The 19,612-nt window shown below is 33.3% G+C and overlaps 1 protein-coding gene across 1 annotated transcript in view; it reads right to left on the bottom strand.

The window, feature by feature from the left end:
- The window catches only part of LOC148943805 (uncharacterized), a 60,525-nt gene that overhangs the window by 40,838 nt on the left and 75 nt on the right, over positions 1–19,612 (bottom strand). The window contains exons 2-3 of the mRNA XM_089101019.1: positions 7,614–7,766; positions 4,664–4,831 (exon numbers count right to left, since the gene is read on the bottom strand). Of these exons, the coding sequence (XP_088957145.1) occupies positions 4,664–4,831; positions 7,614–7,766 (321 nt within the window). The remainder of the gene's footprint in view (positions 1–4,663; positions 4,832–7,613; positions 7,767–19,612) is intronic.

Below are 19,612 nucleotides of genomic sequence, written 5' to 3'. Positions count from 1 at the left end.
TCCACGGAGAAACCTCCTCCCCAAGGAAATATCCTCTAGACAATATAATCCCGGTGAAGATTTACCCCGGACAATTACTCTTAACCATTTAGAACTTAAAATTGAGACCGAAAAGAGAAAGTAATACATATAAAAAGATCTTTGTAAAAGAATTAATGCGAGTAGCCGCAGTGTATAATTTCCCCTGATAGATCCACTCCCTGGAAACTTCCCTCCCCATGGAAAATTCCCCCGTGGAAAAAAACAAGCAGAAAATTTGCCCCACCTGAAAATGTATGCCTACATCCCAATAACAAATACTATGGGCAAACAATGAGCACATTTTATAACTTAGACCTATCCCCTGAGGCTAAAGGGGGGGGGGGTTGTTCATGTTGTACCCAAAGGCATAGTTATTGGGCCTTTCACCTATGATGAATAAAAGAGATATATCAAAATGTTGATAAGACGATTTTGGGAAAAAAGGGGCGGGGAGGGGGCCTAGTTGCCCTCAATTTTTTTGGTCACTTAAATAAGGCACTAGAACTTTTAATTTCCGTTCGGATGAGTCCTCTCCCTATATTGTAGGACCATTGGGTCGATACGATCACCCCTAAAATAAAAACACAAAACATACAAAATTCCAGTTTTTTGCAGATATGAAACCTATAGAGTAGGGTTCTCTGATGGTGTAATTTTCATTGAGATCACTTGACTTTTAGGGGCCGTTTCCCCCCTTTTTTGAAAAATCTGGAAAATTTTCTCAGGCTCGTAACTTTTGATGGGTAAAACTAGACTTGATGAAATTTATATATTTTAAATGAAAATTCCGTTTTTCAGAGTTACGGTTACTATTGAGCCGGGTCACTCCTTACTTACAGTTCGTTACCACGAACTGTTTGTTTACATTTTGGCTCTGGGCTTTGCTTTGGCATTTTTGACTTTGGGCAATTAATCAAGCTGGTTCTCAGACATTTATTATTTTTTACATAAATCATTTTTGGAGAAAAGAAACGAATACTTTTATTAACAAAATATTCTTTTAACAATTTGAATAATACTCATTTTTACTTTTTAGTTAAATTTTTAAAGTGTTCGCAAAAACGTATGGATTTTATTCCATACGTATTCCAACATATGGAATATCTTATGTTTATTTTGTAAATGCTTTATATCAATTTTATTATTCATTATATTTAATTTTTTTGTAAATTTGTGTTTATATTTTATACAATTATTTTATGTTCGGAATATATTCAAAGGTATGGATTTTATTCTTGATTATCAAGGTAACCTTAGAAAATAAATATTTTGCAATTTAGTTTATGGAAATAGTTGTGCCAGTTACTGGTCCTTCTCTCTAGTCTTTATTAGTGTTTTAGCGTAAGCTGGCTAACCACTAAGAATTATTTAAAACTAAACATAAACAGTTATTACGAAACTATTACTATTTCGTGACTCCGATAGAAGAAAAATCATCATGAGAAAAATTCCATTGAACCGGAAGATAATAAACCATAAATTTATATTTGATAAAATAACATATGAAAAAACAGAACTATTCAAATAACAAAAAAAAAAAAATGAGGGTGATTTTAAGGCTAATAAGAAATAAATAAATAAGAAAAATAATAAGCAAAATAAAAAAACGAAAAGACAAAGCTTAGGGATAAAGACGTTTTCTCGCCATTTTTTGTTTATATGTCAAACGTCATGTATAGCAAGCGTGGTCTTGCAACATATTTCCTTCATATTTTATTATGTGTGGTGGGTTGGATAGAGGAAATCCAGACCTACTCAGAGGAGAAACTGTAAGGAGCATTACTGATTATAAGCCGTCTTTGTCGCTTTCAACTCAATCAAAGGAAAAAATTAAATCCTCCGAAACTTGTAAAAAGATAAAAATACAGTAAATACAAAAGCGGACAAAGGAAACACAGTTGTTATTATGGATTCCACAGATTATTATAATAAAGTAAAAGCCCTTTTAGTGGATAAAAATACTTACAAATAACTAAAAACTGATCCCACAGATAAATACACACAACAATTGAGAAAAGAATTTGAAATTTTAAAAGCAAATAGACTAAACCCTTCAAATGTACAGAGAATTCTACCCCAAAGGTTTGCGTAAAATCCATAAGAAAGATATTCCGTTACGCCCTATCGTGGTATGTTATAGTTCCCCAGCTACAAAGTGTAGGAAAGTTCTTGGCCACCATTTTCAAGCCTCTTTTAAGCACAAAGAAATCTTATATAAAAAATTCTGCAGATTTTGTCGAAAATTGAAAAAAAAAACAAAGTATAACAGCTAATATTATTTAGCCAGTTTGATGCAGTTTCCATGCACACCTCCTGTGATGTCCGCAAATGTGAACATGTCTTACAAAGAAAATTCAGTTTGGGCAGATTAGAAGACCCTTGAAATTGACACAATAATGACACTTGTTCGTCTTTGCTACAAATTTTCTTTGTATTTTAGGTTTTGAGACAAATTTTTTCTTCAAATTATAGGTTTGCCGATGAGAACAGTTTTGTCTCCTTATTTGGAAAATTTCTACACGGATTTCATTCAGAATTCTGCTTTGAATAGTTTCCACTTGAAACACACTCTCTGGTTCTGCTTTGTTGACGATATTTTGTCTGTTTGGGAACATGGACATAATTCTCTTAATGATTTTTTGGCACATTTGAACACTTTTGACTCGAATCTTCAAGTTACACTAGAACTGGAAGATTCAGGAAAGCTTCCTTTCTTGAATGTTTAAATTATAAAAAATACTCCTAACCTTGAATTTTCAACATTTAGGAAGCCTACATACAATGATCGTTATCTGCATTTCTCCTCAAACCACCCTCCCCCTCCTTCTGTAAAGAGGGGTAGTAATCTCTTTAGTCAACAGAGTTCTAAAAATATGTTTACACAATATTATAGAATCTGAATAAAATTATGTTAAAAATTGTAATGGCTACCCAATTAAACTTATTGAAATTATTATAGAAGGAGATTAAAAATGGCAAAACAGAAAAATAATTAACAAATCCCATTTTGTTCAATTACTCCGGTAATTGAACAAAACTTTGATGGACTTTGTCTTAAGGAGCACAGCGAAGGAAATGGGGGAACACGGAATCAATTGGGGATGTAAAAAAGTCCTAGACTTAGATAAAGCTAATGATTTAAGCATCCTAGATGATATTTTTGCAAAATGAAGGAATCCTTAAAGGTTTTGCGAGTTCAGGGTGTAATAACAGGGTTCAGATATTTATTGGAGGCGCGCTCCTCTACGCCCCCCTTCGGGACACCCCTGCCTGTAACCAGGAAGATTGCCAATAGATTGTAGCTCTAATCCTCCAATCTCAAAGTTACCCAGATGCTTACTGGTTTTCCAAGCTTTTTTATAATTTGAGTCAACTCCACCATCCCTCGAAATAAATTATCTGAAAAATTTTGCTGCTTCAGCTGTTCCACTTTGAACAGGGTACCGTGTATTAATCAGCTCACAACTGTTTTCAAGGGTTCAGATATTTGCCACTTCTGCTGGTTTGTCGTATTTTTTTTACTTTTAAATTATTTAAACTTTTAAATTTATACTCAATATATCTCAATATACTCAATATTCCCATTATACTCAATATACTCAACATTTCACCATTATATCCCGAAACTCAGTAACAAAGTTGGGAAAATTTTGAAGAAATATAACCTCTCTGTTTCCTTAAAAAATGTATTAATGGTTGAACGTTTTTTTGATTCGGGAAAGGATAAAACAGATCCTCTATTGGGTAGTGGCGTATACAGAGTCCCGTGTTCAAGTGGGAAGTTTTATACTGGCAGGATTCATTAACAGTTGGGGAACGACTGCATGAACACAAGGTTTCAATAGGTAGATCCCTCAGGTGTGAAAATAAAAATTACAATTTTGATTCTGCTTTGACCCTCCACATTTTCGAAAATCCAGATCATTTGGTTCTTTTTGAGGAAGCAATTTTAATATCTAATGTAAATGGCCTACCACAATCATTTAGAGAGGCGAATGAGATTAAAAGATATATAAATAGGAACTTAGCTATAAATAGAGACACTGGAGATATTTGCATAAGCCCAATTTATAATAACTTAATTTTAAGTGATCCAAATAAAATTTTTCCTCAGTTTAAAGTAAAACCACCTGTCCGCATTTTTAATGAAAATCGAGTCTGTAAAGAAGCTACGTCTATTGATAAGGAGAGAATTTTTGCGCAATCTAATTGGTGAATGTGTCTTTCATTTATTCCGGTTTGTTTTGATTTAGTGTCTATTTGTCTCTCGTCAAGTCCACTTCAAAAGGTTAGATTGTTTGTTTTTTTCTCTTTTCGTTTTGGCACTGAGGATGACTTGGTGGAGTTCCTTGTCAAAATATTTGCTTATTTTCTCTTCATGTTGTTCCACTGGCTCACACTACCCTTGTATTTTCTCGGTTTTTTTTATTTTTTTCATTTATTGTATTTTCTCTTGTTTGTTTCATAGGTAAGTAGTAACGTGGACTTTCGTGCGACCGCAAACCTTCATAGGTTTTCTCCACCGCGAAAGTGTTGTTTAATTTATTTATTTGTGAATGGGAATTAATAAAACTTATTAACTTAATCAGTTATAATTGTTTCCTTCAATTATCCTATAATCAGTAATCAATTATTATCCTACCTAGAGAGGCAGCATGTAGCAGGCAGTTTCCATCACCAGTAGTAACGAGGGGGTAGAGTTTCTGACCAACACCATACGGGATCCACCAGTTCAATCGACCACACGATTCCAGCGCATTTAAAGTGGGTCTGTCTACCAAGTCCTGTTCAAGAAACTGACGAAACCCACCTGGAAAAAGCTCTAACATTTAGTTAAAACTAAATATATATATATATATATATATATATATATATATATATATATATATATATATATATATATATATATATATATTTATATATTCATAAGGGGCGGCTAAAAAATATTAGGACTAAAATTTTTATTTACTCCATACTGCTAGCAATGGTAGGAGATTGACCCCCAAGAGTGCTCAATTTGGTCTGCCACTTTGAAGGTCCTGTAGTATTCGATTTCTCACGGCAGCTGTTGAAATGTATTGTGCCTTTTCCATGAGTTAGAAAAATACTTAGTACAAGTCAGTTGAAGTCAGTAGTATCGTGTTAATGTGGAATTTCTTGTTAAGCTCTGCGAATCATTCACAGAAATATTAAATTTGCTATAAAAACTGAATAGTGATGTGTGTTTACAATAAACACAAGTTTTGAGTGGGTTTAAAAATTCAAAGAGGGGAAAGAGGATATTTGGCTATAGGTGCCATACGTCTCTGGTGTCAACAAGCAGCCAGAACTGAGATAAACATTAAAAGAGTCATAAAGATGAATCAAGAAAATTGTTGTTTCAGCATCGAAGCAGTTAGTGAGTTAGCAAACATTGACAAAGAAATTGTTTGACAATTTTACATGACAATTCCAAAATGAAAAAAGGCTGCTCGGAGTTGGTAAAAAAAATACTGCTGTTCAAGTTCTAGAAACACTGAAGCTGACCAAAATTGTTAAGAGAAGCCAATGCCATGTGTTGAATCATGTTTTTTTTTATTAAGACTGAAAATCCGAAATTACAACCGAATGACAATCCGAATGACAATGACAAATCCGAATGACAATCCATGCACCAGAAAAGCCGCAGCTCATAAATACAAAAAAAAGTACAGATGAGCAAGTCAACTTTCAAAGCCTTGATAATTGTGTCTTTTAATATCCAAGCCAATTTTTAAATTGAATGAACGCCTGAAAGTCAAACAATTAAAACAATTTCTATGCAGAGGTTTTGACCATTCTTTGTGAACACAACTGAGGAAGAAGACCTAATGCGTGGAAAAAATGGCTTTAGATTCTTCATCAGGTCAATGGACCACTCCACACAGCATTGTCAGCCAAGAGATTTACCCCAAAACATAGAATTCCTGTTTTGAAGCATCCACCCTACTCAACTTATGTTGAGTAGTATTATGCTGAGCCATAATCATACATACGGCCTTATTATGGGCGGAGCTAATAGAGCATCTAAAGCTCAAAACTCAGGAAAGGTTTGTGGTTATTTATATATGTTTTAAATCCTTTATATTGTCGCAATAAAGACCACCGGGCGTGTCTGATATTTTTCAGGCATTCGCTACTTCATAGTTCTTGTTAAATTCAGATTCTACAGCTGAGGTTGTCATTCCTTGTTTAGCTATCAAGTCAGCCTCAGGAATACTAAAAAATGCTGATCTGTCAAAATATTGGTAAATTATTTTGATTGTCAAAATTTTAAAATGACTGATTTGAATAAAAAATAATCCTTTACAAAACTGACTATCTCAAAATCAGATGTGTGATTAATAAAATCACATATCATGTTGTCCCTTGCTAACATCTCAAAAGATCCATGTGAGCAACCAACTCAACTCTATGTGACTTTTTTTTTCCAAAGTCAAGAGTGCGTTCAAACAAACACATTTTGAGTCTCTAGATGCAGTGAACATAAAAGTTACAGAGATGATGACCATTTCCGAAGACAATATACAGTATTGCTTACAACAATGGATAATTTGTATAGAGCAGTGCAGAGAACTGAAATAAACAATAAGCTATTTTTTGACAAATATATTTGGTCGTTCTAGGCTAATTCCCCCTCCCCCTCTGAGAAAACTCCCACCCAGATAACATTAATTACTTGAAAATTCCCCCAAAAGTAAAATTGAACAGCTAAAGGGAAATATTATAAATAAGAAGAATGAAAGAAATAAGTGATATTGGAATAGTCTACTTGCAATGCGACAAAGAGGTAGAATATATGGTATAGAATACCCTATGGTATTCATTTTATAGTTGTTTTCTGTGCATTTGGGAGGGTTGAGTCTTCATGGAAGGGTAAATAAAGGTTAAAGAAAATGATTTGAATATATGAAATTAATAGCAACTGTAGAAGGGATTCCGTGTCATATAAGTGAAGTCCACAGAGATAACATGCTGGGACTAAGAAATATGAGTAATTATTTCCCTTGGACTTTGCCTGGTACCAACATCTATAGCATGTGATACCAGATCACCCCTAGCGATCGAGAACATGTCCAATAGGAGTATCTCAGATGTTTTTGCCATCTGAAGTACCTTTTAGGATTTATTTTTATTATTTTTTTTGTTTTGTAACTTAATTTAAACAACATGGAGTCACACCCCAAGTCTGAAACAAGCAAATTTAAAATGGACAAAACTTTTTATTTTAAATTAGCAAGAAATTTTTTATTTTGTTTTGTTTTACCTTTACCTTACCCTACTATGATAACTCAGCCCCCAGCCCCCAAAAACACGAAAAAAAATTAAAAGAAATAAAATATAAAAAAAAATCCTATAAGATAATTCAACACCATATATTCTACCGGTCTTTTGGCATACAGATAGAATATTTTCCAGGGTAATTTTCTACAGGGGAGAATTTGTGGTGGACTTTCTTTTTCGGAGAGTATTTTCTGCAGTGGGGAAATTTGCCAGACACCAAAATGCTATCTTGATTCTAGATATAAGAGCATCCTAAAAAGAGACACAAAAAGTAACAGAAAAACACTAACCTGACAAAGATCCAAAGTTTGGAAGAGTAAAAGTATGTGAGGGGAACTCATTGGCATTTGATTCCCAGGAGAGAGATCCCAATTCATTTCTGGCAAGACAAACTAAATTTGAGTTTTCAACAGTGCTTGAGATTCCACGTGATAATTTCTTCCCTAATGAAAAAAAAACAACAGATTTAGATAAAAGCCGAAACCTAAACATTGCTATCATTTTTGGTTTTATTCTGTGAAATTGAACTCATTTTCATGGATTTTACTGTATTTTGTCTAACCTCAATTAAAGGATTCTACACCAAAACATGAACTTGGATTTTATTTACAATATTAGATTTAATTAGAGGTCACAGTCAGGAATACTAAATATCCACAGTAATTGAGCATAACTTCATGGTGAAAGAGGTTTCAAAACTGAAATGATGTATTTTAATAAGAAAGTAAAAGTTTACAAGAAACCTTCACAATAGCCAAGACAAAAGAAATATTCAATTACCTTTATTTCAAAAGAGTAGAGTAATATTCAGACAAATTATGAATAGTTGACACAATAATGGGTTCAACCAGGTACACAAACTAGAGGATATTTTCTACTAGCATCAACTGGTGGAGAGGGAGGGGCGTGGCCCCCCAGATTTTTTTGCCCTCATGCCCTAGATTTTGACAAATGATTTTGTTTTTTTCTTTGTTTTTTTTTGGGGGGGGGGTAAAAACATCCTTTTTTTATTTCTATTTAGAACATGGAAAAAAAGGAAAAAATTTCCCTTCTCCAAGATTTTGCAAAATACATTTTGCCCAACCCCATTAAATTTTGGTAAAGTGACATCACTGATATCTTAAAAATTGTACCCCCTCCCGCTCCAGATAAATGATTATTTTTCTACATTGCTCTGTTCTATCTAGTATTTTCGGTTTTACTTGCCTTTATTTGCATTTTAAGTCATAGTTATATGCCCCAAAATGTCAGACCTCCCCCTCCTTGTAAACGAATCTAAGTACAAGGTGTGGTATAAAAGTAATAAGACTGGCGATATTGTAAGCAATATGGTAACCCTACACTGTTGTCTTTGAGACAGCACGTGTATGAGGACCCTTCCATAGCTAAGTACAAGTTTGATCTCTGTCCATTAACTTTGTGATTTGTGATGCTGCAATACGTGAAGTTGTCTTTGTGTCATGTAATTGCTCATTAGTAACAGAAACTCTAAAAAACATAATTTTTATATAAATATATTCATCAAAAGAATAGGCTTTTTATGCTGATTCCAAATATATAAGATTCATCAAGTTTAGTGTTACCTATCAAAAGCTACCAGCCTGGGAAAATTTGCCTAATTTTTGTAAAGGGGGGGAAATACTCCCAAAAAGTAAAGGAATCTTTATGAAAATTACATCATCAGATTCAGCGTATCAGAGAACCCTACTATAGAGGTTTCAAGCTCTCATCTTTAAAAATGGAGAGTTTCGTATTGTTTCCAGATGAAGGATCATGGATGCATGTTTATTTGTTTTCCCAAGGGTGACTGTATTGGACCAGTGGTTCTAGAATATTGGGAAAGGGCTCATTCACATGATAATTGAAATTCTAGTGCCCTTTTTAATTGACCAAAATGATTGGCCGTCATTTCGGGACAATAGAAACTATTTAAAAGACTGTAACAAGCATGCCAAAGACCGTAACAGTTGAATATTTCCAGCACTGCTAGGAACAGTTGGAATAACGTCTCCATAAAACATCTCCATAGCCGTCCATAAAACATAAAATCGCGAAGAAAGAGAACTAGGTTACTTTGAAGGGGAAAGCCCGGATGTTTGAAAAAAAAATTACTAAGAAAAAATAGTCAGTCTCATTACTTTTTTGCCACACCTTGTACGTCTCTGATTGAGAATGTTTGTATGGAATCTAATTTGCCTCCCCTCCTCCTATACATCTCAAGAATACAAGGATTCCCCATGTTTTTTATATATTTTGCAGCTTTCTCTTGACCCCCCCCCCTTCAATTGCCACCAATAGAACTAGCACGCAAGCAACATTGTAGAGAGCATTGTTGAACAGCCAAAAAAAGCTGTATTGTGTGGTGATAAAATTTTGAAGTTTAGGTTACCTTATTGTCTTGGATTTTTACCATACAATATTCCTGTGATTAGAAAAAAAGCAAATAGTATAAAGAACGCTTATCTATAAGACACATTAGTCAAGTGGTTTGGGCTACATCTTGTGGATTTGGTGACAGAATTTCAAATCTTGGATAAAACACTTTTTTTAAATGTACATTCTCTTTTAAGCACTGATTCATTTCAAATAATCAGTTCTCCCAAAATGTTAAGTTGAAGGAAGCAAAAATATTGAAAACTTTAATTTTGTAAATTAGTTTAATTGCATCTTTAATTATTTTAATGCTTTCATATACAATTGATTTTTTTTTCATTGCCACTCCTCAAAGATGCCAAAGAAATAGAGCCCATAGCCTCTTCTTGAGACAAATCTTCTTGAGGAAAAAGTCTTTGTATAAGGTTTTTTTTTATTTTCAATAATTTTAAACCTTAAAAAATGCATCAAAATTCATTTAAAAAACAAGTTTTCTGATGAAAGCAAAGTTGAAACTTAAAATGAACAAAAATTACTGCTTTGTGGTTTGTGCAACATTTCAATGAAAAACTGTTTGCAACAAAATAGCTCATGATATTTCTCTATGTCAAATTCTGAAAAATAAGCACTGTGTGATAGCCATTTTAAGTTCAGTAATAGATTGCTACTGGGTTTTGTCTTTTTAACCTTATTTTTGACACTATATCTGCAATGTATATGTATTTTTCTCAATACCGTAATCTTTTTGGAGTTCTATTAAATAGTTAAAAATTTGTCATTAAAATTATTGATTTCATGGCCAGAAAAAAGACTACTGGGACCTTTATAAATAATTCTTTTATTTTTTGCAGGGCACTTAAAGGTTTTCTGTTTCTTTACCTGTTTTGTTGTCATTTGTTTTCAATAAAATAGAAGTTTTTCAGAATTCTACAAATATAGGGAAATATCAAGAGCCAGTTTGTTCAAAACAGTTTTTCAAAAACATGGCGCAGAAACTGCAAAGCAGTGATTTTTATTTGTTTTATGTTTCAACTTTGCTTTCATCAGAAAAACCTTTTTTCTTTTTTTTCTGATTTAATATATACACTGAAGCTTAAACCACCTAGGCACCTATCTATAGAGTTACAAATAACCAGTGAAATTAGCTGACTGTTTGGCTATTAATATCTTAACTATATAAACTCTAGAGCCTGAATTAGCCAAGTGGTCATCTATAAACACAGGTCTAGCCTATACATAATGTGAAATTAGCCTACTAGTTAGCTAATGACATCTCAGATAAAGCTATATATTGTTAAAAATCTATGCAACAGCCCACTTGACACTGAAGGCTACTGACTGATACCCTGTGTGCCTCTTGAGGCATTGGAGGAACTCACATTTTAAGTTCAGTAATAGATTGCTACTGGGTCTTGTCTTCTTCTCCCTGCTTCTTTCTCCCTATTTAAATGATTTATGTCTTTTTAACCTTATTTTTGACACTATTTCTGCAATGTATAGGTATTTTTCTCAATACCGTTGATACAGGCTATATTGGGGTGTAATACGATGCAATATATTGGCTGGCCTAAAAGTTGAAAACTTTTTGCATACTGAATATTGTCTGCATTACCCAATTATTGATCTCCTGATTCAATGCTTTTGGCCGGGAGTGCAACTCGTTGTTGGGGGCAAACCACCATAAAGCCTGGGCTGTTTTTTTCCCTAAATGGCTTAAAGCTGACTACCATGGGTCTCTTCATATATTTATCATAGGAAAACACATCTAGATTATGAATTCAACAAGTAAGTTTAAAAAGAAGATTGTAGATTTGGTTTATTGAATTTGCCCAGTTGTTTGTTAGGTTTATAAATTATGCTGTTCTGCAGACAAAAACAATAAAATTTGTATAGACAAAAATTATATTTTGGAGCCTTATCTGCTTCACACTTATTTATTCAAGCATTTTGGACAGCCCCGAAGCTTGAGTAAAAATAGGTTGTCTATATATAGGCAAGGCAAAACAATATTTCAATAGTTCACAAGTCAACTAATTTAATGTTGCCTACATATACTGCCTTGATTTTTGCCAACTGGTTGACTATTTAAGCTCCTGTTTACTTGACTTAGCCTACTGATGGCTATTCCAACCATTTTATACACCTAAATACCCTATACTGTCATACAAATTATCTGTCTAGCCTACAAAAAGTCAACACAAAAGATTTTATACAAATAAAATATGACACAGTTTATATAAGCTATGTGATGGATATTGGTCTTTATGCATGATTACCAGTGATACCCTATGTTTATCTTTTAGCTAACTAATTGATTAAAAAACCTCAAGTTTACATTTCTTGTTTTTGAATGTTTTTCCTAGGGCTCTGCAAGTAGCACAGAGAATAAGTGGAGGAATAGGGTAACAACTGCCTTCCCTGACTCTTAACTTATTTGGGGTGTAAATTGCTTTCTAAAAGACTCATATATTTACAGCAGAATATTGCAAGGTGAGGTAAAGTTGCCAATCTGTATAATGAAATTTGGTAATTGGAAAGACCTCCACCTTCCTGGGATAAACTTGGAGCAATGGCATCATCCATGAAATCATATTAACTTTCTAGGATAAGACCCCCAATTGTTGGAGAGTGGCTAATCTTGGATTGTTTATGGCTAAAATATTTAAGTTAATCATATTCTGAGTAACAAAATTTAGACAATGTATTAGTTTGGCGTTCCTACTCTCCAGAAGGAAACACTGTAAAATTCTGAAAACTACTTAAAATTCTAAGACACTTACTAATATAATTCTACAATATTTCCCAACCAACATACTCTCCTCCCAAACTACATATAAACATTATATTTACTCAATGAATTTACAACAGGCTCACTATTTTCTTCTTGTTGCTTGTTCCTTTTGTCTTTCTTGTTTGTGATCAGAATAGCATTAAAAATAGCATTAGCCTAGAAAAGTCATTAAGTATATACATATATTTCACACACAAGATTTGTCAATTAAGGGGGTAAGGGTAAAGTTTATTGGTATCCCATAAGGAATAATATGAGGCCCTATCCACTGAAAAATGAACTAGTAGAATTACAATCTGGATGGTAAATTTTCTGTTCACCTTATAATCCAGATTATGGAATACTGTTTGACTAACAATTAGGATTATAAATCCATAATCAAAAGGCTTTCCCATTGACAAACCAAATTATAAAATATCAATCTGAATTGTAAATTTGCTGTTCTGCTCACTTTTCAGATTATGAAAACACTTTTCCACTAAGAATTGGGACCCTGAGTTTATAACCTAGATTGTGAATTTGACAAGTACACTTAGAAAGAAGATTGTAAATTTTAGATTCTGCTCAATCATGGTTTGTGTTAATGAACTTAGATCTCACACGGGTTGAAGTCCAACAATCTAGTTTTATAAGTCAGTTTCATAAACTACTTTGCTTCATGGAAAATTCTCAATCTGGTTTTAAGCATATATTTATGATAGAAAAACACCTCTAGATTGTGGATTCAACAAGTAAGTTTAAAAAGAAGATTGTAGATTCAGTGTGTTGAATATGTCCAGTTCCTTGTTAAGTTTATAAATTCTGTTGTTCTGCAGGTTGCAAACTGACAACCCAGTTTTATAAGCTTCTCTGTCTGGTATCACTTTAAGGGTTGGCCTCTCCAGAAGAAAAAATATTAAAATTCTGAAAACCACTTAAAAAAAAAAGTCTAAAATACTGTAGGCCTACTCATTTATGGCATTCCTAAGTTTTTCACTTTACTTCCATCCCCCTAATGTGCCAATTACCCTATTTTAGATTTTTTTTTTTTTTTAAGTTCTTTCAGAGTAAGTATTTCTTTCTGGAGAGGCAAACCACTAAACTAGTAGGCCTAGGCCTGCCCTTAAGAATTTTCTAAAGTAGTTTTTAGAATTTGGTACAAGTTTAATGGATGCCCTTCTCAGAAGCAAAAATAAAATTCTGAGAACCAATATTAAAAATTCTAAATTTTTACTTGTGTTATTGCAAAAAGCCTTTCACTCTTTTTTACCCTATCTTTTCCTTCCATACAAATATATAGCCCAGACCATAAATTCTCAATGGATTTTCCTGTTATAATGTTGTCAACAATGTTCTTCAAACAGATTCAAGTGGAAAAAAAACCTCATTATTGACATGAAGCAAAAGAAAAACCCAAAAACTGGATTTCTGGAAACTGGAATCCAAAAATCGGAAACTTACAGGAAACTACAAGTTTCCTGTAATGGTTTTTTGGCAATGGTGAACTTTTTGTCTTGACCAGACACCATATTCAAGGTATTTTAGGCTGCACTTCAAGATTTCCATAAGCTTGCTTTTGATGTAACATTTTCCTATTAAGACTATAGAAATAACAAATACCATTCCTGAATCAGCTGCAAATGGCTAGTTTTTTTTCTAGACAGTTTTGCTTAAATCATGTTTTTAAATTTTGGGTTATTAAGGAGTGTAGTGTTTTCTTTACTTGGTTAACCCTGCTGTGGCAGCCATGATGTAAGCAAGTATTTTGGGATTTTGAAGTAAATTTCAGGAGTTTATTGTGTTTCCTTCTGAGGAGGACAACCACTGCACTAGTACCACGCCTCACTTTGCTTTTATAACTCAGAATGTAATTTGCAAACATGTAGCCCAAATTATATAAAGGCTATGCTATGACTTTTCATAGGCCAACTCTTTTTTTTTAATTAATTTAACAGCCAACAAATAATTTTAATGACAATAAGCACTGGGAGAATTTACAGAGAATACATAATTTGGGATATAAATTTTCAAATTAAGGAGGGGGGGGGGGGGGGTAAGTAAATGATGTAAGGCCAACCACTCAACTAATACCAAGTTTTATGATTTAATTGTTTAAGTGGTAATTAGCTGCCCAACTGGCCTGCTGGGTAGCCTATCTAATCCAAACTTCTTTTAAAGTTAGCAGTGAATTTACCAGTACTTGAACCTTTTACACACATTATTACTATCTAACCTCTGAAAGTTCAATGCAACTGTTTGTATACTTTCAATATAATTTTTTGAGAAGTGGTCTGATTGATTTCATGAGTCATAAGAAAAGAGGTCAGTAGGAATAAAAAAGTTGGGTGTTTCTACCCATCAAAGGTTCAGAGAAGAGGAAGAAACAAATATTTTGAATTTCCAGTGCATTTTCCAATCATGTAATGAGGTTTAAACATCATGAATCCTTCTATATTAAAAACAGCAGAAAGTTACAGTTGAGTTCTAGTTGAAAGGCTTTTTGATATCTAAGAAAGGAGTTGAGTTAGGTGAAACACAATTCAAGAAAGAATCAAGGGTATAAAATCTACCCTCAGGAGTTTCAAAGCATCTATTTCTAGGGCTTGAAATGGGTAAATATTTAGTGGTTTAACTCTACATGAGGAAACACTATAAAATTTAGTTTCTGTTTAGTGGTAAACTAAACTAAATAGTAAACTTTTAATATAACACTATAGAATTCTATAAAACCTTGAAAAAATTATAAACTACTTACATTATTCCTAAAAATGATTCACCTTTTCCTCTTTCCCCACCTAATGTGCAAATATATAGCCCAAATTATACATTCTCCATACATTTTCCTGACTATGATCAAAGAAGCCAATAAGATGAAGATCCTCAGAGCCTCAGTCTGTTTGATCCTGTTATACAGAGTTGAAACTTAGCCTGCAGCTGCAGCTTTCCAGTACTGTACTGTCTTGACACTCTTCAATCTAAGTGGCTTAAGAGAATTGAACAAATCTGATGGACAGAATTTGTCAGCAATGACTGCCAGTGAAGTATGACTTACCATTCACCCTTGTCATGCCAGGCTGCTCAGTGGATCATTAACTGGTTTAGACATCTTTTGCAGCTGCCAGTCAGCACTCCAACTCAGATTCTTTATGACTTTGAGCCAATCAGTAGTGGCTGAAAACATCCAAGAGGAAGGCCCAAGTTTGCATGGATTGACAGTCTTGGGAAATCTCTGGACCAGGCTAGAATTTTGCTGTCTGATGGAGAGGTTGTTGCTGCTGACTGCCCCAAATGGAGAAGGCTGACAATGCTCTCAACTCCACCCAGCATGAGGATTAAGTAAGAAATTAAGTGAATAATGAGAAAATCCATGGAGACTATATAGTCTGGACAATATATATGAGCATTTGGGGACAAATAATGTAAACTGAAGAACTTTTATGAAAGATATCCTATATATATATTTAGGCTAGGATATTTTAAAGTACATATATGTTTAAAAAAATGAGGAAAACCCAGAAACTCAACTATTAATGAAAAAGGCCTTTATTTGCCATAATGCAGTTTTAACACTTAACAGGTTGTTGCTAAGTAGTTCTTCTCAGTTCATTTCATCCCACTCTTGAACAGCCTACCTGAAGCCACCATCCAGTCTCAAACCCTAGAAGCCTTTAAGAAAGGAGTCAATCAAGACTGGGCTGATGCTGAATGGAGGCTGACCTGGGATATCAGATCATAACCTAGAAAAACCACCAGCAAGATTTTCTATATTAGGTTCTACACCACCTTATCTTGCTGGACATGTAATTTAAGGTAAGGAAAATACATACATTCCAATTTATTTTATTTTTAAGCTAAGGTCCATAAAAAACAATTTTTGAACACAAATTTTAAAATCACTATGAAAACATGTATTTAAAAAAGACAAGAAAACTAAATAAATGCTGATTGCTTTTTCTTTTGATAAAAAGCCTTCTTTGGTGGCAGAAAATGAAGAAAATGAGAAAAACAAAATAATAATGGAAAGTGGCAAATGCAGAATATGATACAGTCTTGATGTGAAATCACATAGAGCCAAATTCATATTTTAGTACCTGATACTTAGCAGGTACAAAATAAAGAATGTGTAAAAAAAATGAGCCAAAACATCACATCCAAATCACATAGATCTAAAAAGTGCTTTTTTTCTGATTGCTGTAGTAAAAGCCAGACATTGCCATTAATTGGTAGTAAACTTGATAAAAAAAAAACAGCATGAAAATAATGACTGAATCATTAGAACTATGTAACAATAGGCTATAATCTCAACATCTTGTTTCTATATAGGAATTGAAAAGAAATGCAGACATAACTGAACAGCTAAAATATAATCTATGCATTAATATGTTTACTTGATGCATTGACACATTTTGTGATGTAATAACAACTCAAATAAATCTGAATTCTGGGGTAATGAAACAATTATTTGCCTTTTCTGAGCTGTGCTAGAGGCCACAGCAAAAAACCCTATATCTTCCCTAGTTTCAAATATGAAAGCAGCAACACTTTTTTAGTGTTAGAGTAGTGCCCCTGTAGATTGAGTAGTCAGAAAAGACAGTCTAGGCAGCCACTACAGACTCATTCAAAGATGTGGTCAACAAAAATTGGGCCAATGTTGACTGGAAGCTCAATTGTGACTCAAATGTCAACTAAAGTCACACACAAGCAAGAAATCTACTGGAGAGCATTACTGCCTTATCTTGCTGGCAATTGTGATTTAAGATAAGGTAACAAAGTAATATACTAAAATTCTTCAAGATTCAAATGTTTAAAATATTTACTGATTTCCTTATCTACAGGAGAATAATTTTAGAAAGGTCAATTATGCTATCCTATTTTTATTTATCCTGATAGTTGACTATTGACACATCAGTAGATTCCTTTTTTTCTGAATTGAAAATCATCACTCATTTTGCTTAATTTTCATATTTTCTTATTGGTCAATAATTGATCAATAGCAAAGGGTTGTTCACCCCAATTGGTTATAGAAATACTTGACATTTGACTCTATGTCAAGTATTATGACTCTATGTCTCTGTATATAAAATGAGCATACAAGTGTTTTGTTTGGGCTTCTTGGTAAACAAGGCAATATTTCACTTGAATTACTTGATGATTCTGTGTGGCAATAAACATGAACAAATTTATGGAATTTACAAAAACAAAATAAATTTATTAGTTGAATAACAACTTGAATAAAACTTTCAGAAAAACCATTTTTAGGAACAAATACACCTAAGGATGCAGTGGCTGTCTTCCTCCCCCAAAGGTGCAGATATATAGCCAAAATAAGGCTATATACAGGCTAGGCTATTCTATTATTGGCTGTTTTATTTATAACATCTACACAACACCCATTGTCTTTACTAATGATACTACCTAGGAAAGTGAAGCTGTTCACTTGATAGATATTTTTGTTTCCCAACATCACTTTTTCATCTTTAATTATTCCTAGTCTTAGTGACTTAGTCTTCTTAACAGTGATTTTCAAACCTATTCTTCCACCCTGAATTCTCAAACCTCTAAAAGTTCATTGCTAACACTTTCATCTAGGATGCTTAAATCATCAGCATAATCTAAATCAAGGAAAGTATTCAAAGATTATTTATCCAACAAGCCTGATTACTTATACTTTATTTCAAAAGATACAAACAACAACAGAGGTTAATAAGATTACTACTTGAAACGGTCTGGATTAGTTGTCAGATACTTTACATTGCTAACCCTAAAAATACAGGGTAACTAATGATGAATAAAATCATAGGCTGTTTAAACAAAAAATTTGGTAAAATTTTACCAAATCATATTATTGACTTACAAATAAAGTGAATATACCACTCAATGCCTTTTTTTATGCTCTTTCCAAATATAAATCATTTTTGTCAGAAATGAATTTTACCCCCACCCCTATATACCAATTCAGGGTATATATTTGCACATTAGGGGGTGGGGGGGGGGGAGTAAAGTTTAAACTTATCTCCCATTTACATCAGAAACAAAACTTGCCCCCCCCCCTAATGTGCAAATATATACCCTGAATTGGTATATATAGGGGTGGGGCTAAAATTCAGTTCCAACAAAAATGATGGTAAATATATGCCAAATCATATTATTGAGTAAGGAATAAAGTGGATACACCATTCAATGCCTTTTTTTTATGCTGATTACGAATATAATAATCATTTCTATCAGAAATGAATTTTAGCCCCCCCCCCCGATATATGCCAATTCAGGGTATATATTTCTATATTAGGGGGGGGGAAGTTTAAACTTACCTCCCATTTACATCAGAAAAAAAATTGCCTCTAACCCCACCCCCCCCAATGTAGAAATATATACCCTGAATTGGCATATATAGGGGGGCTGAAATTAATTTCTGATAGAAATGATTATTATATTTATAATCAGCATAAAAAAAAGGCATCAAATGATGTATTCACTTTATTCCTAACTCAATAATATGATTTGGGATATATTTACCAAAATGATTAGCCTATTATATTCATAAAGAGCATAACAAAAGGCATTGAGTGGTATAGGCTATTCACTTTATTTGTAAGTCAATAATATGATCTGGTAAATATTTACCCTTTGATGACCTTTGAAAATTGGTGTAAGGAAAGTGAAACCTTTCAAAACAGATCTTCTACTTAAATGAAATAAAAGAAAACTGTTTTCAGCTTCACAACTTTACTAAATCCCTGTTTAGGCCTATGAGGTTTCAAAGATCTGCAAATAGGTTATATTTCCTAAACTTGGGAAAAAAATATTGATATAGCTTTAAATTCTGCTCAAATAACAGTAATTGCATTCACATAGGCTAACTAAAACAAGAGAAAAAGAAACTGATAACAGGAAATTAGGATAAAAATATTGTTTTGTCAGTCATTTCACCTGTCAAGTGGGCTAGGCAAATTTCTAAAACTTGGAAACCAGAAGAGGATTAACATGAAAGCTTGACAATACCTTCCCAAAGTATGTTTGTGGCCTTAGAGTAATGACTGAAAGTTTCATTTTCCTAACCTAAACCCTTTCCAAGATAGCAAAATATTGGCTAAACTAAAATTTTACCTGAAACTGGAATTTTAACAGTTCTGGATCTTTTAACAC

The sequence above is a fragment of the Artemia sp. Qi Xiang Cuo genome, chromosome 15 (genome assembly GCF_049724085.1).
Source record: "Artemia sp. Qi Xiang Cuo chromosome 15, ASM4972408v1, whole genome shotgun sequence".
NCBI classification, from domain to species: Eukaryota; Metazoa; Arthropoda; class Branchiopoda; order Anostraca; family Artemiidae; genus Artemia; species Artemia sp. Qi Xiang Cuo.
The sequence above is the reverse complement of the archived record's forward strand: the minus strand, read 5'-3'. Positions and strand labels throughout refer to the sequence as shown.